We start from the raw sequence: 23702 nt of genomic DNA, 5'->3' as shown, positions 1-23702 counted from the left end.
TTTTAAAAAAAATGAACAGATGAAAGAATGAAGGAGTGATATAGTGGCTGACAGTTTTGAGCGCTGATGACGTGCCGGGTGTTTCCAACACATCTTCCAAGAAGCCTCCTCTGGGGCCAGAGTGCCAGTGCCCCACAGGACCACGCCGAGAGCCGCCCCAGCGGGCCCAGAGGCCGGTCAGACCTAGTGCTCGGAGTCCCTGAGACCACCAGTGGGACCTAGTCCCAATTTCCTGCCGGGGCCTCCACGTGAAACTCGCCTGCTGGCCCAGAGGCTGCTTGAGATGTCAAAGAAACTCCAAATAAACAAAAAACCCCAGCCGTCCAGCCCCTTGGCTCTGTGCCACGGGGTTAAGTCCACGTTGTCGGATAAACCTAATAAATTGACCCGGGCCCCGCCTCCGCCCCCCGGGTCTGTAAAGGACCCCGACAACGTTAATAAATGGTGACGTTTCCTGAGACCATCCGTCCTCAGGGAAGGCTTGGGAAAGAGCCGTTTACGTCTTCTGGGGCGCACAGCTAATCAGCCAGAGGGGTTTAACTCAGAGAGGATTTGGGGGCGGCCAGATTCAGCTCATTTGAACTCAGATAAAACTCTATTCATCCGTCTCTGTCCCACACCATGGAGGCAGTTTAAAGGGCCATCACATGCCCGGCAAAGTTATATTTTAACCAGTCAGCAAAGATAAGAGCCCTGATCAGAGCCCATCTAAACAGACACCACAGGAAGCATATCAGCCTGGGCCTTAGCGGGGCCTCTTGGGAAGCTCATTTCCGGATTCCTCTCCAAGATCCTCACTTTAATTTAATCAACATATTTATTTTTGTTAATTACTACAGGACAGCTAGGACGAATTCTGAAACACCAAGGTCAGTAGGGAATTCGAAGAGCCAGCCTGGAACCTCAAAGCACAAAGGAGAAGCACAGGGATATGCCTCACACGGCTATTAAGGATTTTTCTGGCACGACACCTACGGAAGAAGAAAGGACTGGGGGTGGTTGGGTTTGACATTTGCAGACTCTGTTTTCCGGAGGGCTGCAGCATCCTACGACTCCTGGGAGGAGTCCAGACTGACAGGCTGCCGCGGGGTCCATTTCTGTTCTGTTTCATAAACCGCCGTGGGGAGAAGTCCCAAGCAGGAAGTGGAGAACACACTAGATGGTTCTGGCAGAGTTACGTCAAGAGTATGGCCCACCCACCACTGAGCCCCTCCCCTCAGGAGAGGTAGAAAAGTGTCAGAATTTCCGATCCCAGACAGAGCTCGCGGGCTGGCAACAACATGGTACTGTGATGGGGACGGGAGGACGGCCAGGCTCACTGGCCCGTGGGTTCTGCCCCGAGCCATGACAGCAAGTGCTGGTCAAGAGCACGGACCTGGGGGCCAGGCTGCGTGGGGTCCAATGCTGATTTTGCTACTTACTAGCTCACGACCTTGGCAAGTTCCTTAAGCACCGCCGTGCCTCAGTTTCCCGGTATGTAAGGTGGGCTAATCAGATGGTTAACGGTGTTAAGCCATGCAGAACAGAGGATGGTGCCCAGCCAAGAGCCCTCTGCAGGGGCCGGTGAGTGTCACGGCTTCCTCCTCAAGGCCAAGTCCTCCTCCGCTTCTCCATCCATTTGCTGGGAGTCTGAATTAGGTCACTGTCATAGCTTGCTTACATTACAGCTTCCCAAAGAGTCTGATCACGCATAGACTCCTGAGAAGCACGCTCTGCTTTTGAGATGAAGCTGTCTTCTTGGGTGGGCATGCAGGGCCCTGCAGGGTCTCCGCTCGTCCTCCCCAGCTCGGCACTGCTGCCCGTCCCTCCCCTCAGCATCTCGCAGCCACTGAGCCACTCTGCATTCTCACCACTGTGCAATGGTCACGTCTCAGTGGGTACACCACTTGGACGGAGGCGGGCCTCTCACTCACATCTCCAGCACACAACTCTTGAGGCTAAGAGACAGGCTGCCTTGCCTGCCTACCTCCTCCGCCCCGCCACGGTCCTCCCAGCACCTGGCGCCCGGCTGACAGTCCGAGCCCCCCTCGCTGGTCCCCACATGCCCTTCAATAGCAGCCTGTGGGACTGTGGTCCTCCACGCACCCAGCTCTCTCCTGCTCTGACCACTCTTTCCCTGTAGCACAGCATTCTAGCTCTGTATGGATCTGTTTCCCTCACTGGTCTGTAAGTTGGGGAGAAAAGAAATTTTGTCTTATTTATATATCTGTTGCACACGATTCCTAACGCTGGCAAGATAAATGCCTAAGCAATCGTTAAGGGAAATATTTAAAAAGTTGATATTTTGATACTTTGATTTTTTTTTAGAGCGAGAGTGAGAGAAAGAGAGAAAATAGAGGCAGAGAGAGCACAAGCGGCGTGGGGGCAGAGGGAGAGGGAGAAGCAGACTCCCCCACTGAGCAGGGAGCCCGACATGGGGCTCGATCCAAGGAGATCATGACCTGAGCCGAAGGCAGATACTCAACCATCTGAGCCACCCAGGTGTCCCGATACTTTGATATTTTATTTTAGTTTTTATTACTATTTTTTAAATATTTTATTTATTTATTTGACAGAGAGAGAGACAGCGAGAGCAGGAACACAAGCAGGGGGAGTGGGAGAGGGAGAGAAGCAGGCTCCCCGCCGAGCAGGGAACCCGATGTGGGGCTCGATCCCAGGACCCCGGGATCATGACCTGAGCCGAAGGCAGATGCTTAACCACCTGAGCCACCCAGGCGCCCCGAAACTTTGATATTTTAATACTACAGTACCTTCTGGCTTTTTGATGACACACTGGAAAGTGATCATTTAGGCCGATTAAATCCAACTGTAATCTTTTGTGGAACATTTAAGAATAAATTAAAAAAATAATCCAAATAACGGAAATGGCTGGTAACAGGATCAGCTCTTTGGCTCTGTCACTGATCTAGTCTTGTTGCCTGGGGGTTTATGGAGCAGCGTGCTTTACGGGGGAATCAGCTCGGGTGAGTCCTCCTTCCTGAGGATGGAGGCAAGAGGCCAGTGGTGAATCAGCACCCTTGGGCTACACGGTTAGTGGGGTGGGGGCTGCACCTTGAACCTCACCTGGATGAATCCTGACCTGCAGCATAGAAGGAGCCGGCCTGGGGGGTGAAGGCCAGAGCCCAGATGGGACCAGGACCTTGTGCACAGAAGTGGGTGTCCCCTTGCCACCACAGCCTGGTTAGACTAACAGACTGTAGCTCCTTTGCTACTTCCTTGTCCGGCATGATTTTCCTTCTCTCACACCCCTGCGTGTCTATGATGACCACAGTATAGTGGGTCGACATGGGTTTCATGACAGGGCACCCAGAACCGAACACAGGCGGCCCGGACTGTTCTGGCCACATCCGGGTAGAAAGATCCCCTTCTTGCCCCTCACTTGGATAACCTACAAATGACTTAGCTCGTCTCGTCTTCCTCCCCTTTTAGAGGCTCACAAGCACTGATCGTTCTGACAAATGTGTGGCCAATGAAGACACCTGGGGCTTTTTCACATGAACTTAGACCAAACTAAGTAATCCTGTAGGCTGAAAAAGATAAATCCTGTGAAGTGACTTTTTCAGTTAGTCCTTATTAAACTGTATCTCCTAGATCGGCTTAAACACGGTTTGGGGCATATACAGTTGCGGTCAGAGGATGAAGCTGCAGAACGCGTCTTGCTGAGAGCCTCTCTCTCCTCTTTGCGTCTGTCTTCAAACCTCTTCAGCGCCTGACCTCGAGGATCCTCAACTTCTGTCAATTACCTGAAAATTCAATTCTGTGAGATCTTAATCTGGGTTAGGTGATAAACGAGCTCTTTTGTCCCAGAGGTTTGGGACAATGTCAGATTAGTCACAGTCTAGACAGCTTTATTTATTGCGGGGCCTCGTAATAACGTGCACTGTGATGGATGCTCTACGGGGAACAATCTGGCACAAAAGCAACATTTTCCAAGTGACAGGATGATAAGACCATAGGATCTTTCCGATTAGAACATTTTATGACACTATGGCGCCATCTGATACAGTTTGGGACTTACTAGCTGCCTTATGTAGCCAGAAAAGAGTGGATACACTTTCTGAGGCAACCAAGTCCCAGCAAGTGGGAGCGACCCAGGGCCTCATGAGCCAGGAGCTTAGGAAGCAAGGATCTTTCTGACTGGGGAGCAGGTGGTATCTCCACCAGCTCCTGAGGCCGGAGAACAGAATCCATTTGCACCACATTCGAGGAGGCTCTTCTGCTCTCCGGCCCATCCTGACTTCCTCCCTAGCCTACTCGCTTTTCTTTTCTTTTCTTTTCTTTTTGCCCAGGTGATAGAATTTTTCCTCTTAGCAGTTTAGCCAGGACAACAAGCTTGCATAACAGTGGCCGGCTCTCCATCAATATTTAGAAAACTTCCCAAGAGAGTCCATGCCTTTGTGAATCAAGGCAGGACATTTATAAGTCAATAAATCCCACTTTGAAAACGCCAGGAGTTCAGTTTCTGGTCAGCCACGAAGCATTTCTGGGTAGTTTCACTTCCAACTTCTACAAAGAAAACTGCTTAATACTTAGATAAAGAGGCACTGACCCAAGAGCAAATTTCTCTCTTCGCAATGGAGGAAATAATTTCTTTCCTTTCCCTCCAGGGACAGGCACTCCATCACTGCAGCTATTCAAATACAGTGGGAAAGGGTTTCTCTTCTGAATCAAAAAGCAAATCTATCCCAGAGAGCTAACGACCACAATCTGGAAGGGCTTCAATGTGAAGTAAAGCGAAACAAAGTACAAGAGGCAAATAGTGGATTTCAGTAACAGGTAAAATAAATTCCCATCTTTGTAGACGCCAGGGGTCAGGCAGATTGAAATGTAAGGTTACAAAGGAGAGAGAGGAGAAAAGCTCAAGAATGAGAGAAGATCTGGAAACAGGAGATGCTGCTCTAAGAAATGAACGCTGATGAAGACAAGGCTTCAGCTTAGATTTTGGTCATTGATCCAACCTAATTTAGCCAACATAGGGGGAAAGAAATGGACAAAGGGAACATGTAGTGAGCACCTCGTGCCTGTGGGACTCGTGGTTAGGTGCTTCCTGGAGGCTAACTTGGTGTCACCCTCACTACCCGGGAGGACAGGTGGCAAAACTTCACTTACGGCCAGAGACTAGATACAAAAAAGACTAAGCAACCTGCCTGAGGTCACGTGGTTAACAAATGCCAGAAGCGAGGTTGGAATCTACAGTCCGCTGGAACTGTAAGCACAGATCTGTGCTGGACAAAACTTGCTGAGGCTATGTGCCCCATTGCAAGATGTGTCACTTTCGTGGAGTTGTGGCCTGACATGAGATGATGAGAGAAGAAATGCTAACTATCCCACCACCCTCTGGTGAACTGGGCCTTATGAATCAAGCAGAAGCTTGGCCGCAGGTGTGCAGAGCTCTCGAGGGCCTGCCCAGGGTGGGGATGGCCAAGACACCATTCTTACAGAGCTCACCATCCCCTTGGGGTCCGTGGGCACAAACTCAAGTGGACCGGTAAATAAGCCACATCTTCCCAGGTAGCAATATGTGCTAAAAAGAAAATAAAGCAGGGGCGCCTGGGTGGCTCAGTCGTTAAGCGTCTGCCTTCGGCTCAGGGCATGATCTCAGGGTCCCGGGATCGAGCCCCGCGTCGGGCTCCCTGCTCAGCGGGGAGTCTGCTTCTCCCTCCGCTTCTCCCTCCCACTTGTGTTCTCACTCACTCTGCTCTCTCGGATAAATTAAAAAAAAAAAAAAAGAAGAAGAAGAAGAAAAGAAAAGAAAGCAAACAAAGCAAGGCAACATTGTCTGTATGGAGGGCCATATTCTCGGTTTCTTGCCATAGATAATCGGGGAAGAAAGCTGAGGAAGAATTTCTGGGCTCAGGAGTCTGTGCATGAGTACACCTTCAGGAGTAATTCTATATTCAGTAAAACCTGCTTGGGGCTAACCACCGCCTCCCCCAGATCAGCCACTGTCCTGCACTGAACAGGGCCCCCAAGTTTCATGTCCGCCAGGAACCTCAGAAAGTGACCTTGTTTGGACACAGGGTGTTGCAGATGTAATCAGGTGAAGATCTTGGATGAAAGCATCCTGGATTTAGGGGTGATTGCTGTCTTTTAAGAGAAAGGAAAAGGCAATTTCGACTCAGAAACAGGGAACAAGGCTGTGTGAAGACCGAGGTGGCAATGGAGGGATCATGAGCTCGGGGATGCCTTGGAGCCGCCAGAAAAGAAAAGGCAAGGACGGATTCGCCTGGGGCGCCTTCGGAGGGGGCAGGCCCAGCCGGCACCTTGATTTTGGACTGACCTCGAGGACTGTGAGCAGATAACTCTCTGTTGTGGTCAGCCACCACGAATTTGTGGTAATTTGTGGCAGCCTTAGGAGACTAATCCAGTCACACACAGAAATAATAAGCGTTTTCATAAAATCACTGCATGGGAGGCCCACACCCCTCTTCCAGGATCACTATCTAGTTCTGACGAAGAAGTCCTCTGTTCTGTGACCAGGTTATGGCCGCGAGGAGGACAAGAACACCGGGCGGCTGGCGGTGGTCAGACGAGATGCCGGGAGCCTCGGGGGGCTGCTGCTGAGAAATCGACACCAGACGGCACCAGAATAAACCGACTACGACTACAGCCAGGGGAGGCACGGGCAGTCAGGACCCGGGCAAAGCCTCGTGGAAGTCGGGCTTTCTGACTCCGCGGCCTTGGCACAGCCCTCCACACCCTGCTCCGTGGAGGGAGCCAACGAGCCCTGATACACATGCTCAGAAAGGGACCTGCCCACAAATGCCCTAAATTCAACCGAGTAAAACGGCGCCAGGAGAAAATATAGAATTTAGCCATTTGGGGTGCAAGTAACTGGTGCAGCGCTGGGATCAAGAGGGAGAAGTTTGGGATTAAAGTAAGAAGTCCTTCGGAGGCCATGTGACTAGCTCAGTACCCAGCACATGGCTCTGCTGCTCTCCTTAGCACACAGGTGGGGCCACCTGTCCCCTGGCTGCATTCTCCGCCATCCTTTGCTCCAGAATGAGCCTGTTAACGGGGGAGGCGGGGCCCGTGAGGAATCACAGCAAAGCACAAAAGCATCTGTTCACCTGCTAGTGCCCCTCCAACCTGCACAGCACCTGCCCTGTCTCCACAGCACCCCGTCTTCTGGGTCTGCCCAGCCCAGCCTCAGCCTCCTTGCTTGCCTTGTTAGCAAGTCCTGATGGGGTAGAAGCCACAGCTCCTCCTCTACTACAAATTGCCCTAATAGTCAACCAAAAGAACACCCGAGAAATAACATTAGCATCAAACCATACTGAGCACCTAATAAAGCGAACATTGTTTAAATGTAGCTGAATAATTAGATTTTCACCATGGAGGGGACAGGCCCTGATGGGATGCAAAAGGCAATCAATTTGATTGAGTCCAAAACAAAATGCATATGGTGTGTGTGGGTACACACGTACACACACATACCCTCTTGGCAAATTTAGTTATCCCAGGATGGAGAACTTGATTGTTGCTTTTCCAGTTGTCTTTATTTTTCCCCCTTGCTGCTTTTTAAAGATTTTATTTATTTGACAGAGAGAGACACAGCGAGAGAGGGAACACAAGCAGGGCGGGGGGGGGGGGGGGCGGGGAGTGGGAGAGGGAGAAGCAAGCTTCCCGCCGAGCAGGGAGCCTGATGTGGAACTGGATCCCAGGACCCCGGGATCATGACCTGAGCCGAAGGCAGACGCTTAACCGACTGAGCCACGCAGGTGCCCCTCCCCTTGCTGCTTTTCTTTGCAGCTCTCCTTAGTGACATAGGAGGTGGGGTGGAGGGTGGTGGGGGGGGACAGTGAGCTAAGGTAGCTTCACCTGCTGTTTAGTGGGAGTATCTGCCCAACTCTCAGAGCTGCTCTGTGCACACTCCTCCAGGCAGGGTCCCCTCTCGATTTACCTTTGCAATCTGCACACACCAGTTGAGCAGGTACTGGGAGCCAATGTTGTCCTTGTGCTCGCGCACATAGTCCAGGAGGCAGCCGAAGGGCATGAGCTGTGTGATAAGCTGGACCGTGGAGGTCAGGCAGATGCCCAGGAGGCGGCACACATGAGGATTGTCTACGCTGGCCATCACGTAGGCTTCCTGCATGGAGAAGAGAAAAGCGTTAGAAAGGCTCCGCACCACAGCTAATGGGACAGATCCCTTTCCAGGTTTTAAAAAAAAAAAAAAAAAGCAAAGCACAAACGCGATTTTGAGTTCCAAAATGTGTACTGGTGGAGGACAGGGTAGCCCATGAAACATTCAGTGCAGTGGACATTTATGCGGGGCCTATTACATACATATTAGGCTGTGAATTGAGCCGTCTTTTAGTGGTAAACAGCACTGAGTGCAACACAAGGAGCTCCCTAGCGGCAACACACTGAATGAAAATGGCACCTGACGTCTTTGGGTTTGAGCGTTGCTGCTGATGCCTTTGCTAGGAAGCCCTCTGTCCCGAGGCTAAATAAAGCTGCTGCAGTTTAAAATGCTGTCAGGGCCTGCAGAAATCCTTGCTTGGGTCCCTAAGGCTTGATATCGACTCTCCGGCTGAATGGAGCCAGACAGACAGACAGACAGACAGACAGACACACACACACACACACACACACACACACACACACACACACACACACACGCAGAGGTACGGCGGGGAAAGGTCCCCACGGAGGCCACAGATTCGCACCAGGCTGGAGACGCCCCTCCAGTGGGCCTGTTTCAGGCTTTGAACTGGACAGCGGGCATCACATCACAGGGACCCCAGACTCTGCTGGCTGCTCAGGATTCATTCCTGAACAGAGGTGGTCTGTGTTGCCATCGCCCTCAGGCCTGATTGAGCTCAGAAACCATGCTGCTTGTGGACACAGATCCATGACTATCGACTTTATTGTAACCCCTCTCCTATTCCTGGGCTGAGGAAGTGAACTTATTTACAAGTGTGCACACAGTGGGGGCCCTCTCTTAAATCCAACAGAGAATCAGGGAATCCTCACTTTCCTCCCATAAATTGTCTCCCTTTCAAACACAAAAGGTGGTGACCTTTAATTCAGTTGTGAAAGGGACCACCTGGCCTGCAAGAGAGAGCTCTGAGGTTCCTTTTTATATTTCCAGCACTCCTGCGGGTGGAATGTGGATTCGGGCATTGGCCGGGGGGGGGGGGGGGGGGGGGGGGGGGGGGGGGGGGGGGGGGGGGGGGGGGGGGGGGGGGGCGGCGTGAGACTCGGGATGAGAACACGGAGGAGCCGGAGGCGACTGAGGAAACAGAGCGGGGCTGGGGACGGAGGGCACATACACAGATTCCTAAACACAAACCGGATCACACCTTGTTTCTTGCCTTAAGCCATCCTCTGGCCCCACAGTTCATGGGCAGCCCCACGCCTAGCACAGCAGCCCCTCCTCCAGAAACCCCCCCCCCTTCCTCCTGGATCTCAGCTCTCTCAACCCCCCCCTCAGGCCCTGGGCCACAAGAGGGCCTTTGCCTGGAATGCCCTCCCACCTCCTCTTTCTTCGTCTGACTCCTCCTCCGAGGGGGCCTTCCCGAATCCCCAGTCTTAAACTCTCCAGGCATCTTGTTTTTTTCCTTGGGGGAGCTGGCGCTTCCCCGCCTGGGAACTTGCTAGAGACGCAAATTCTTGGGCCCCACCCAGGCCTACTGCGCGAGATGCAAGGAGGTGGGGCCCAGCAATCTGTTTGAACAAACCCTCCAGGGGCTTCTTGAGGGCTCTGGGGCACTCATCATAATCTGCACTCAAATACTTGTGTGAGTTTTGTAAAATGTCCTTTCTCCCCACCGTGCTCCTTGAGGAAAGGACTGCATTCTCAGCTCTCAGCTTTTGCCCAGTGCTTTTTAGCGCTGTATTTTGCTGGCAAACACTGCTTATTTATTGCCTCGATATCCCTTACATGTTCTTGCTGCCTCGGCAAGTCGGGTTAATACCTGGGTGCGGTGCAAGGACCTATGTCAACTCTTTTGTCTTTGTAGTGGTACCGAACACATATTTAGGCAGGTAACTGCCTCAAAATGTCAGGATTGAGCTACACTGCAATCATACAAAGCCAGAAATTTAAAGCAAATCAGAGACCACGCACTTCCGTTAACGACGACAAAAATCCCTATAGCTTTTAATACTCGCTGCAGAACGTTTGTGTGGGTGCTTTCTCGAGTGGTGCGGCCCTCTCCTTGCAAGCAGAGCTGGCCTTTCTTTCCTTCTGTGTTGTAAACATCATATCACAACATTAAAGAGCAGAGTAGACATTTGATACTTACGGACCTGCAAACACCCCTTAAAGCTTGAGAAGGGCTGTTGATAAAAAGTTAGAACTGGAAAGCCCTGCGCGTGCATTACTCGTCTGAAAAGGAAACTGAGGCCCGGGGACGCGAACGGCTAACTGGAGACACTCTGTGTCAGAGCTGGGCCCACATATGGGTCTCCTCACGAGGGCGACACCCTCGGCAAGCCCTCTCGTCACCTCCACATGCTGTCCCCTGCGGTCCCCTGCGATGCCCTGCTGAGTGCTCCGGTGAATGGGCTACCAGAAAGCTCGAGACCTCATGACACACACAGCACGTATATAAATGTTTGCATTCATTTTCCACTGCCTGCCCTAAATTTAAACTGGAAAGGTTATAGAAAAATTAATAGGCCATGTGATTGCCAGAAATGCACAAATCACGTCTCTCCCCCAAGTCTGGGAAACCGTACAACCATAACACCAAAGAAATCCTCTGGCCGTTCCTATTTTCTCAAGATCTGGTTGAGATTTGGAAACATATTGTATTCATTTTAGAGGGGAGAAAAATCTGCAAACCAGAGCAAATTTGAGCAGCCCATCTGTTGCGGGGCCGTGAGGAGCTGACCTGGACCCCGGGATCGGGGAACGGAGCACCGGGCGTGGGTGTTGGGCCACACAGAGCCTGGAGCTCTGCCAGAGCCCCGATCCTATTAAAATCTGATAGGCATAGGCAACAGAACTAGGTCATCACTTCCGCCCCACCCCCAAGGACAATGGAGACGCTGTTTGGTCGGGTGTCCTGTTTGGTGAGTGCAGAAGTTAAAGTGAGCTTTGTTCTTAGCTGTTTATCTTAGAATTTCAAAGGTGTATTGTGGCCTGCAGCAAGAATGCTTGGTGTTCCCCAGCAATCTCGGAAGGGGACGCTCCGGCCAGGCGCCCATGCTCAGAGACCCCGAGGCTGAGGTCTGCGGCACATGGCACGGTGTCTCTGAGGCTCCGTGACCTTGAAAGTCTATTGTTTTGTTCCGATCGCCAAAATGATCTTTGGTGCCTGCCTTCTTGCTTGTCTCCCTCATCTGTGAACAGTTTTAGGTTACGAACTGGGGGAAAGGACTCTACTAGATTTTCAACTCCTTCGGGAAGGGCATATGCTTGTTAGCCTTCAGAACGAAGAGTAGGTGCCCCCACATTTTTGAAACTGTACCAGTTAACTACGCCACAGGCAGCAGCTTCTGATCCCCACGGGGTATCAGGGTATCAAGTATTGGGTGAGTGGCGCCATTTACAAGTGAGCGTGAGCATTTCAAAGGACACGTGCAGCCCGGTGGGCTGTCCGGTCACAGAGTTCACTTGCTCCTTAGCTCACTGTTGACACCAGCCTTGGACGGGATGTGATGGGCACAGGGTGCGATACGCAACTGGCGAATTACTGAACACTGCATCTGAAACAAATGATGTACTCTATGTTGGCTAATTTATTTTAAATAAAAAATTAAAAAAAAAAAAAAAAAAAGAAAGCTGCTTTGGAATCACTGGCTTTTGCTTCCGAAATTTGGCAGATTGTCCCTGCTCCTTCCCTTCAGGGGCTCCCCGTCACCCAGGCATCACCCCGCACCCATGGGATTGCTGAGTTCTGGGCAGACTGAGCTTCAGGAAAAGCAGATGACAAGCCCTCCAGTTTGTCACCGAGGAACTGAGACACGAGAGAAGACAGGAGTCGAGCGGAAACCAAAATCAAAGGCAGGAATAAAATAATGGAGGACAAAAGGGGCAGTATACCAGACTGTGGTCTGGTATATAAGAAAGGCAAGAGAGAAGATCCTAAGAGCTCTCATGGCAGGGACACACTTTTTCTCTTCTTTTACTTTTTCTTTTTATCATATCTACAGGCAGTGAAGGACGCCAGCGACGCTTACTGGGGTAATCACCGTGTAAGTCAAGCCGTCCTGCTGGACACATTCAGCTAACACCGTGCTGTCTGCCAGTTACACCCCAGGAACACTGGGGGGAAAACTCAAAAACAAAACAAAACAAACAAAACTTCTCCAAAAAATGGAGGGAGAAGAGAGCAGGAGAGAGGGAGAACAAGAGGAAAACAGGGACTCCCTTTTTAGGCTCTTCAGTGTTTATCTTCTGCCCCTCCTCTACCCCACAAAAGCGGGTTTCCTCCAGTTTTTGGGGTCCCGGAGGTCCTTAGCAGTGAAAACTACTTCCCTCCCAAAGCAGAGCTATTGTCTTCAAAAGCACCCTTACTCGGCATTGTAAATATTGCTGAAATTCACAACTCAACATCGTTTTGTGAGATTTATTACAATATCTTGAATGAGAAGAATGAATTAAGGAAGCAAATTCTACAAAAAAAAAAAAAAAAAAAAGATTTTCTTTTTGAAGGTATAGGCGAGCCAGCTCTAGGTTCTAGGTGAAGAGACGTCAGGCACATATTTCTGTGGTTATGCTAAGACAGGTTGACGTAATGTTAAAAGGACTCCACACTAACTTGTAAGCCATTAAAAGGAAAGATAATTTTGCTGGATCAGTATATCTTCAATGTGTACAATTTGCTACTGCACTTTATTAACGCATTGAGGAGTGTGCCAGAGTGGGAATTTCCCCATAATAATAAGGGAATTTCCCCAAGATAATAAAGGAAGGAAGCCTGCGGGAGGAATTTCAAGTCCACAGTGGTTATGCCACTAGGAAGTGCATTGTGTCTAATTTTTAAATTTAAAATTTTTACATATAAAGTTTTAATTTTAACAGTCTTTAAAAGGCCCGTGTTTGCCTTGCTTGGTATATATTCTGTGGGTTAGAAGCAAGAGTGGGAAATATTAGTTTGGCTCTTGTCCTTCCCAACTGTAAGATAACTAAATTGTCCAGATTTCTCAGGCAGCCATTTTTTGTGTGTGGTTTTTTTTTTTTTTTTTTTTTGACTCTGTTTTCCCTAACCTTCTGCTAAGCCTCTCTACCTTCTCTTTCTCTGGCTCTGCTTTGGGATGAGAGCAAAAGTTTGCATCGACCCACAGCAACCCGAGGCCAATGGTGTTAACAAGAAGACCCCATTTGCCCACTGGATCTTCCCGAGCACCCCTTGACGCGGGCTCTGCCACATCCCATGCTGGCCCCTCTTTCAGCCAGCCTCTGTTTAAGAGGATGTTGCCCCCTTATTGGCCAATGAGGATCCAGAGAAGGTGAGGAAAGTTCAGTGGAACTGAAAGTAAAGACATGAAAATAATCTTGTGGGACATTCCAAAGGCTTACTCCATAAACTAGCAAAGGACACTGGAAATAACATATACATTATTTGGGGGGGGAAGTACAGAAGATGGGCAACAGTGAGTTCATAGAGCATCATACTGTAATCCTAGGCACCTTTAAAAAAAAAGTCATTTCAAAGATAACTTGGTGGAGCAAAATGGATATGCATTTCAGAGGCAGAAATAGCAATGGGCTGGAATCCTATGCCGACCACGTAACTGTGAGCAAGCTTCTTAATGCTTCCAAAGCATACGGAGCGTAATGCCCATACCACAGGCTGGTCAGGAGAGGTCACTGTGGTAGTGTGTGCAAAGAACTAGTCCTGAGACTGGCCCTTGGTGGACATCTAACGATTGTGAGTTTCTATCCTTTTGGGAGAGGTAGAGAGTAGAATGGAAGATGCGACTCTCCTCCATAGGTTAAAGCCTGAGAGGGAATTATACCAACTGCAGCCAGAAAGAAAAAAAGACATGAAAAGTGAACATTTAGAATGTGGTGATGAAAAAAAGTCTAAAACAGGACAATGTGCTGCTAGACACCAGAAAATGTGCTTCTGATGTCCAGGCCTGTGGACAACTAGAGAACAAAGGAGAAACTTACATCAAGAATTTCCTTGTTGGCTTTTGGAGATGTGGCTTCTCTTAATTCCTTGATGGCCACGGGAATTTTAACCTTCTCACCTTCCGGGATCCAGAGTCCCTGTGACGGGGAAGGAGAGAAGACATTAACTGGCACTTGTCATCTGATGCAATATGCTGACTTGTGAGACAGACGGACTTTACCAGTGACGCCGTCCCAAAGGGCGAGGGACCTTGAGCACAGCTCTGCGCTCCAAGGCCATCGGTGCTAGGAGCCATGACATCTCCGCAGCTCTTCTGCTATCACGTTCCATGAATCAGAGTCGTTAGATAAAAAACCCTAAGCCTGTGCCAGTTATAAAACCAGTGCGGGTCATTTTGTTCAGAGTTCTGAGATACTGGGTGTCAGCCTGATTGAAATCAGCCGTGATGTAACAGGATCCAGAAAAAAAGGAATTAAGAGGAGCTGTTTTGACTTGGGCTTTGTTTGGATGCTGTCACACAGTGATAGGCAGCCCTCCTTCAGACTCCGTCTCTGCCACCCACCCCTTTACAAAGTCACCACTGTGGTCCATGAAAACCTTGATGCCTGTGTAGGGGTCCCACAGGACCACTTATTTGTCACCATGATTATATAAGATTTCCTCTTGGCAACTTGGGGAAGACGCTGGAATTTCCCAAACCATGAGCAACACGAAGAGTAGATGAGGTTGATGAACAGAAGATAGCCCAGGACTCTGGATCTGGCCACCAACCCGCGTCCCCAGAAGTCTTGGTGCCCTGGTGGCCTCACCTTGTACACCGTGCCGAACGCTCCAGAGCCCAGCACCTTGATCTTTTTGAATTCTGTTTCCTTTAAGATCCTCAAGAGAGCTTGGTTGGGAGCTTCTCCGCTGGGTGTAAGAGGCTCAACAAGCTGTGAGAGATAAGGAAGAAGAGCCACCACCTCAACGCTCAAGGCGCACGTGGAGGCGGGCCTTAGCCAGGCCCACACACAGCCACGTGTGGATGTGCTTCAGCACAAACAACCTGCCATGCTCACTTGAAAGAAGAAATTGCACGTCTTCTCAAAGAACTTCACGAAAGGTATGCTGACAAAGGGACTCCCTGGTATGGGTACCCTTGAACAGAACAGCTCCATTTCAACAAATGCAATTTCTCTTTTCCAGTCAATTAGCTGGATTGAGAGGATTTTGGTGAGGAACATTTTGGGAGGGTTGGTCATAATGGTAGCCTGTTGGGCGTCCTAACACGCAAGTGCCTTTATGCTATGAGCTGCCGTGGGTCTCTCCTCCCAGGGACCCTGGCTTCTGACACTCTGCGGGACACAAGGATGCCGGCTCAAGTGAGTCACAAACAGAGCTCAAAGCAACAGCACTGTGTAGACAATGGGATTTTCCACAGTAACATCTCAACCATGTGCCTTCCTAGGAATCAACAGACACCTATTCGCAAGCCCCTCTGTGCACATATGTGCACGCATGCCACACGGCTTTGCATCCATGTTGTGAGACTTATTTCATTCCAGAGCTGTACCAAAATGTAACTAGTTGTTTATCAACGGGACATTCAGAGATTCTTTCCGGTTTTTCCACCATCAGACATAAAACATAATAATACAATTACATATTTAACATACAAAATCTTGAATGCCAAGGCTCGGCAGGTGAGCCGCTGTTCCTGTCCGGGGTGCCGGGGCTAGGGGCACTGGCGGGGCGTGCTGGGCCTGGGCACCCACTCACCTCTCTTTCTTGCAGCAGTCTACGAAGCGTGCGCTTCCGGACGATGTGGCGCCGGCGCAAAAAGAGGCCCACCCCAAGGGCCACCACCACCACCAAGAGGAGGCCACCCACAATGCCGGTGGCAATGGATGGGATCTTGGGCCTGGAACGAGAGGGAGACATGGGAAAGTGTGGCTTGCTGACAGATTTCATTACATTGGCATTGTATCATTTCCTGCATTTTTTGACACCTTGCCATCATTTAACATTATCTCAGAAAGTAGACTCCACGTGGCTTCTACAGAGAGGAAAGAATGCAAAGAGTTTCTAGGGTAGTGTTTCCACCTTCTTGAGCATACGAAGGCCCTCCCTCCCAGCTTTCTTACATTTTTTTTAAATTGAGGTATCTTCTGGACATTCCCATATGACAATTATAGTTTAATCTATTGATGAAGAAACTGCATAATTCAAAAAGTAACTCAGACTTCAGTAATGCTTTTCATATGAATTTGCATTTATCCCCAGAGTTATCCCCCTACGTTTGAGGCCCAGAATGCCACATGCATAAGACACGCATCGTCTCCTGGCTTGCCTGGGTGAAGGCACCCTTTCCACAACGTTGAGCCTCTTCGAAGAGTCCTTGGCTTTCAAGATGGGCCCACAGCCGTGTGGAATGCTTTATGAATAAGCTTGGGGGAGATTATAAAGTGATAGGATTTCAACACAAAAAAAACATCCCTGTCATAAATGAGTGATGTTACTGTGTAACAGCAAAACCACTCTACCACCTTCCTTCCTCCCACCGAGGTTATGCCTGATTTCAGGGACAGCAAAAACTCAGAACAAAGGTTCTGAAGTTCACTGGGGAAAGAACCATCTGAATTCGTGGATTCTGAATTTAGACTGTTTATACAATTATTCTTCTCAAGTATCTATTCCATTTGAGCTTCTGGCAAACTTCATATTTTCAGGAAGAAATGTTAAAGAATTATCAAAGATTAATTAGTATCAATAGCACATAAATATCCCAACATTCTTACAAATTTCCTTGTAAGTGTGTCAAAGGTGCTCCACGACAAAGATATTTACAACACTTTCTCCTTAGTGAGTGCAAAAGTTGTGTCTTGCATTGTGCCATCTCCCCAATTAATGCAGTTTGCATTAGTGAGTTTTTACTATCTTGAAAGGAACACTAGAACGATACAAAGAATAATTTATTACAGGGTATGTGTTCCATGGGGAGCTGTAGTGAGGGTAAGTGAATAAAAAGAGAAGAAAAAATAAAAAGAGTAAATATAACAAAGAATGGTCATTGACTAGTTTCAAGGTGGGGCTTTGATGGAAAACCTCATTATGAAGGTACTGATCGTAGTGTGAAGATAGGACAAATTTTGCTGATGTAGGCTCAGCAAAGAGGAAGGGATGAAAGGAAATCTTTATCTCTGAGAAACTGCCTTACTCGTCTTTCACGTTTCACTTGATAGTAGGTAGGATTTATTCTCATGGCTAATTCTGGGGCAGAAGAGTCAGCTGACATGGAGGGCAGGCAGGCTGTTGAAGAAGGGACTGTGTAGACATTACTGGAAATGGAAGAGGTGCCTGGAAGTCTGGTTCGTGTTGGGTACGTCAGGAATGGCAAAGAGGTGCCTTGTGCATAATTCCGATTCCTTGCCAGACTCTTTCCTGATGAGTCTGACCAGGAATTCCCAATTCTGCTTTTCTTAGTGCAGCATTTCAAGTAATGATGGCAAAGCAATCAGAATTGAAACGCTGAAGGAAGTCACTGCTTCGAAAAGGTCGGTCAGGGGAGAAAATCCCCCCAAGCTGGAGCTCTGTCCTCAAACGTGAAGGTCTGAGATGGGGCCCACTGGGTCAGCAAGGACAAAAAGAGAAGCTAGCAGAAGGATCCAGCAAAACTGGTGTAACCAAAGAAGTCAGAGACAGGCTCCATGTAAAGAGAAGCACTGGGCACTGAGCGCTAGGGCCACACGGAGCAGGTCCCAGTGCTCACACCCTGCGTCCCCTCCCCTGAAGCACACCAACGAAGCAGGCAGGGGAGAGGGGGGTGCATTCAGCAGGGTGGTCTGTGCTGGGGATGCTGTGCTGGCCCAGAGGAGACACCGTTGACATAGAGGGCGATCAAAAATGCAGGAGAGTATTATCTCTGCCCATAGGTGTTTGGTCATCTCTGAGAGGGTCCACTGGACACAGCCATCATCACACTTACCCGTTTGTCGCACAGCCTTCAAGACCTGGCCCAGCACAACTGTAGGAATTGAGAGGAAAAACACATTTTTTAACCGCTCCACTTCTTCATATTTTGTCCGAGTTTTTTTTTAAAAGATTTTCTTTGCTTATTTGAGACAGAGAGTGTGTAGAGCAAGAGAGAGAGAGAGCGAGAGCATGAGCAGGGGAGAGTGGCAGAGGGAGAGGGAGAAGCATGCGGGGGCTCAATCCCAGGACCCCGGGATCATGACCCGAGCCTAAGGCAGACGCTGAACTGACTGAGCCACCCAGGTGCCCCTTAGAGAGTTTTTATTAAGTCATAAGGCAACGTGTTTAAATTACCCTCACATCATTAAAATCACCATGAATCCCAATTTTGCGGCAGTGGCTAATCATTTACTTACTTTGCATTTATTCATTTGTTCATTCTCTCGGCAAGTATCTTTGCGTACGTACTCTGGGATGGGAGCTGTACTTGCATTGAGCAAAGCAGACAGTTTCTGGCTTCTGTTACTGAAATGCTTTCACGTACACTTTGTGATATATATATAGAGGTGTAGCTGTCTCACGTCTCGCTCTAGGATGTCAGTATGGGCAGGGGAGTAGAGGACCCAAGACTAGAGCCACACTGATTAAGGAGCAGGAGGAGAGGAACAGATGAGGGAAGACAAGTCTCAGTGGCCGGGAAATGGCAGTGATGATTTCAGACCCAGAACGCCAGGAAGAAATAGCAGGAGTCGGCTTCACCCCCTCCCACACGACTGAATCGTGTTACACGCAGGAGAGACAGCACTGGTCTTCAATGACTCCTGAGCCGCTGGGTTCCCATTCTGGTGGGGGAGGCCACCATCCCCTACTTTGATTACAGGATGATGTAAAAAGGCAGAATACATTGGCTTGGAGGAATAGCAGCATTTGCCAATACAAACATCAGTAGGAAAGCAACGTATTCTAATTCGACGGAAAAGACAACTCATGCTATTGTGCATGGACGGACCTACAGAGCATTATGCTAACTGAAATGAGTCAGATGGAGGGACAAACACCAGAAGATTTCATCTGTATATAGGATCTAAGAAAACAAAACAAACGAACAAACAAGCGACAGAAATAGACTCATAAATACAGAGAACAAACCTGTGGTTACGGGTGGGAAGGGGGTTGAGGGGGCTGGACAAAATGGGTGAAGGGGTTAAGAGGTACAAACTGTAACAGATAGAAGTCATGGGGTAAGGAGCACAGCATAGAAAATATAGTCCATAATGTAATAATTCTGTATGATGACAGGTGGTGACTATACTTTTTGTGGCGAGCATTGCATAAAGTATATAGTATTGTCGAATCGCTAAAATGAATATAACATTGTGTGTCAGCTCTATTTCAGTTTGAAAAAGGAGGTCGGGGAGACTACCATTTCATGGTCTGGGAAAGGCTGAAGGACTACCTTTCAAGTTCATGAACAGGACGGGGGCGCCTTCGAGCACCCCGTTTCCTATCTCGGTCAAGGGCTGGGATCGGTACACTTCTCTCGGAGGGGAGGGTCTGTTCCGTCCCCATTTCCATGCTGTTCTGCTCCTTTCCCTCTTGGGCCTTTGGGCCTTCCTCCCTACATTACACACACACACACACACACACACACACACACACACACACACACACACACACACACACACACACACACACACACACACACACACACACACACACACACACACACACACACACACACACACACACACACACACACACACACACACACACACACACACACACACACACACACACACACACACACACACACACACACACACACACACACACACACACACACACACACACACACACACACACACACACAGCTTTTTTAGGCCGGCCGCGGGATGCACGGGAGGCCTCGCTATTTCACACTCTATCATCTCCCAGGAAAACCAGAAGTCAAAGACAAAAGGCATCACTAATGAATGACCACTGATAAACTCCAACCCTCCTCAACATATCTCTGCTCACTCGCTTGTTCTCCCCGACAAGGACGGGCAGTCCCCGGATGGGGACACTGTGCAAAGTGAGTGCAAATCGAAACTGTAAATTTGGGGACCACATGCAGGGATTTTTGCAGCCTCTGAAGCTGCAGCGAACCTGCAGGGGTTACTAGGCCAGGAAGCTACGGACACACGAGTAGCTCAGAGGGAAAGGAAGGCCGGTTTACATCTGAAGACGTGCCTGACGAGGACAGTGACAGGCCAGGTGCTGGAAGAGAGTCGATTCGCGTCGTGAGATGAAGAAGTCTTTGGCAAAGCTGGTTTGCAGAAATGACTGCTGAATACGAAGTCAAAGAAGCCATCTCAGACTCTCCTTCAACTGCATCAGAAAAACCATTCCCTGTCCTCCACTGGATTCATTCTTTTTTGGTTACATATAATTAGAATAGGACACATTTTGTCCGGCACCTTCACCAGAGGCAGAGCTTTGGCTCACCCGTAGGTACAGTTGGAATGGCACAGGTGGCACACACGGTTGGCATCGGCAAACTTCCAGACCAGGGTATTGTTCTCTCCCATGACACCAGCTGGGCACGTCTTGACGCAGTGAGGGCCGTCGATGTAGTGGGCACACTTGACACAGCTGTCTGGGCCCTGCCAAGACAGAGAGAGACCTTTATATACGTTTCTTTCTCTTTCAGAAGGTACTTACTGTGAAAACAGCCAATAATAATAGAAGTTCCTCAAGTAGAAAAACAACAAGCTTGTCTGGAATTGCCATCGCTTGATAGGACTGCTGTTAACAGCTTCCTATAAAGCCTCCCCGACTTTAAAGGCGCTTAGCATATAACTATACTAAGTACTTCATTACATTTTACTTAACAGATTATGGGCATCCTTCTTTGTCAAAACAATCTAATGGGTCTATGAGTACATTTACATCTTTATTGCTCAGATGGACTTTCTTGCATAACACGTTTGAGCTTCAAGGAAGGCTCTGTGGGAAGCCAGACTTGCTGAGGCCAATTTAAGAAAGCCTAAATCTATGTTTCTCTAGGGACAATAAGGTGGCTGCACAATTCACTGTGTACCGTGCTACCTTCGATTCTGTTTGTCAAACTCAGAGTGTCCTCGAAAAACTCAGAAATGACAGCATGGGGACTGCTCGGGTTGTATCCGCACACTTCACAAAGGGACTGAAATAAAACGGGTAGGGAGGGATGTGTCTGTTGGTGAAGTTCTCTGATGTCTCCCTTTTGTCCAAAGACTGAGTGTTCTCAGAACCAGAACAATCAGATGACTAAGTCAGTATCACCAGCTGATTTATATCAATGATGAAAATGTAACCAACACCATGTGAACTTATAAACCAATGGTTTACTTTGTAAGTTGCCATGTTGGCAGCCTATGCTTCAAACACACAGCCTTCTGCCAATTCAGAGAGAACTTCTGAAAAACAATTTCAATTAGCAGATTTAGGTATGGCTGTTGAAGCTCAAGTCCACACAGATGTCCTTATAAATAATATTGAGAATGAACAACATTAGGACATTGGTGTGAGGAGGACTTGAATTCTCACTTATGCTCTTTAAAACATCACATAGAAAACTGAACTTCGAAAAGTTCTGCTAGGTGTGTCTTTAAAAATGCCTTGAATAATTGTGAACTAATGTTCAATAACAATTTGATGATGTTTGATTTAAATGAGGAAGCAATGACAACAGATGTCAGAAATAGTGAAAACTGGCTGACCATGTACCCAGTCTACCATAGGCCTCCTTTTGGTGAAAGAGTAGATGTCATTAAACTTGTTAGGGGGTGTTGGGCAGAAAGGGTGAGTGCTCTTGCAAGGTGGGTTGCGTGATGACGTCAGCTCAACCACAGCCTCTTGGACGCAGCTGTGGGGTCCCAAGGCCCCTTGTCTGGGCTGGGATGGCTGCCTTTGGTGGTTGCAGTGATGTTGGCTCATCGTCGTGGTTCTGCTGATGTCTGAGTGAATACCATCAAATGCGCTCCTCACCCGTCCTGTGCAGGTTATATTCATGGCCTGGGGCAGGCATTCTGGATGGCACTGTATGCACTCGGAATTGTCCACAAACTCCCTTGGCTCCCTGAGAGAAGAAAGGAAACTGATCAGTACCATCTCTAGCAATCCTGCTTCAAAACGCTGGGTGGTTACAACCGTCTGAGTTAATCTGTCTGAAACTTCAGGTGACACAAATGCCCTTTCTCAGCAAAGCAAAAAAAAAAAAAAAAAAAAGTCAACATGTAACCATTAGGAAGCTCGGATTATACTGTAATATCATAAACTGATTGTATTAACTGAATCCTTGGTCATCTTCTTCCTGAACAAACCCACAAGTTTCATTTATAATCCATACATCTTCCCTGCATTTTTCTACAAGGCACGGTTTTTGTCCATTAGGCAAACAAGCTGATAAATGAAAAAAGTAATCATCCTTAAAAGGTGACCTCTCCCCCAATATCAGATTCACGGATATTTAAATTAGGCTGGAAAGAAATGATGAACAGGAAAAGGAAGGAGAGACGTTAGAACTTACTTCATGGTTATTAATAAAAACAGTAAGTATGGAACACAGGTGTGAAGAGTTTTGCTTCTAAGAGTTTTGCGATTTCTCCAAGATGTCTAGATCAATGTTAAGCAAGATGATGTTTGATTGAAAAGACAAACTAATTGTGACAGCTATTAAGACTGAAATCTGCCTGGTAATTAACTACTGGTCTTCACTCCAGTGAACAAGGAGTGTTTACACCCCACAACATGTTCCATAAATCCTCCCTTATGTCATCAATTAAACCAAATATGCCCAGTTGGTTTTTTTTCCTTCCCTCTTCTCGGAGTTACAATGCCTGCAGGAGGACTCAATCTTGCAGACGGAGCAAGTGCCAGACACCAGCGTTCTTTAACAGAAAGGCACCACCAACAGAGTTATTTTAATTCCTTCTCTCTCTCTCTTTTTTTTTTTAAAAGATTTTATTTATTTATTTGAGAGAGCGAGAGCGAGCGAGAGAGAGCACAAGTGGTGGGGGATGGGGAGAAGCAGGTTCCCCGACGAGCAGGGAGCCTGATGTGGGACTCGATTCCAGGACCCCGGGAGCATGACCTGAGCTGAAGGCAGATGCTTCACCGACTGAGCCACCCAGGCGCCCCAGTTCCTTCTCTCTTTAAAAAGATGTGGAAACTAATATTTCTTGTTGAAACAACACTGTCAATTGTACAAAGTACTCTGGTAGGTTCCTGAGCCTATCTGCTAAAGAACTGGACTTGGTCTTCTCATCCTGTTCCTGAATATTTCTGGATCCAAGCCCTGGGAGTGAAACAAGAAGGAAGGTTTCCTGTAGCAATGTGTAATTCCTACGGCTCCTTCTGTCTCACAAAATTTCCCCTTTTCTTTAAAAAAAAAAAAAAAAAAGCCTCTGCCTCTCTCTGTCCTTCAATTTTACTTTCCTGTTAATTTATTTTTAGTCACTATTTGAGGACATTCAAAGCTTTATATCAATCTCAAGATTCCCAGAGAATCAACAGATAGAAATCAACTGCAAATAAATTGAAGAATAGTTATGTTGTTGGTTGTTTCTTTGTCCATGGTTACATTTAAAGTTATATGCACGGTTCAGTATTTCTTGAACATAAAACAAAAATTAACCAGGAAATGTAATTTATATTAATCTATTTTGACACGCCAGGGAGAATGTATTGCAAAGA

The 23702-nt window shown here is 48.2% G+C and overlaps 1 protein-coding gene across 4 annotated transcripts in view; it reads right to left on the bottom strand.

The window, feature by feature from the left end:
* The window catches only part of EGFR (epidermal growth factor receptor), a 197438-nt gene that overhangs the window by 12984 nt on the left and 160752 nt on the right, over positions 1–23702 (bottom strand). For 2 of the 4 annotated variants that reach the window (XM_027573139.2, XM_027573141.2), the window contains exons 14-20: positions 21996–22086; positions 20472–20629; positions 17998–18036; positions 15792–15933; positions 14843–14965; positions 14072–14170; positions 7904–8089 (exon numbers count right to left, since the gene is read on the bottom strand). In XM_027573139.2, the coding sequence (XP_027428940.1) occupies positions 7904–8089; positions 14072–14170; positions 14843–14965; positions 15792–15933; positions 17998–18036; positions 20472–20629; positions 21996–22086 (838 nt within the window). Of the gene's footprint in view, positions 1–2635; positions 3744–7903; positions 8090–14071; positions 14171–14842; positions 14966–15791; positions 15934–17997; positions 18037–20471; positions 20630–21995; positions 22087–23702 lie in introns of those variants that run through there. The other 2 variants (XM_027573142.2, XM_027573140.2) reach the window with 2 other exon arrangements.

This window comes from Zalophus californianus, chromosome 12, assembly GCF_009762305.2.
Source record: "Zalophus californianus isolate mZalCal1 chromosome 12, mZalCal1.pri.v2, whole genome shotgun sequence".
In the NCBI taxonomy this organism is placed as follows: domain Eukaryota; kingdom Metazoa; phylum Chordata; class Mammalia; order Carnivora; family Otariidae; genus Zalophus; species Zalophus californianus.
The sequence above is the reverse complement of the archived record's forward strand: the minus strand, read 5'-3'. Positions and strand labels throughout refer to the sequence as shown.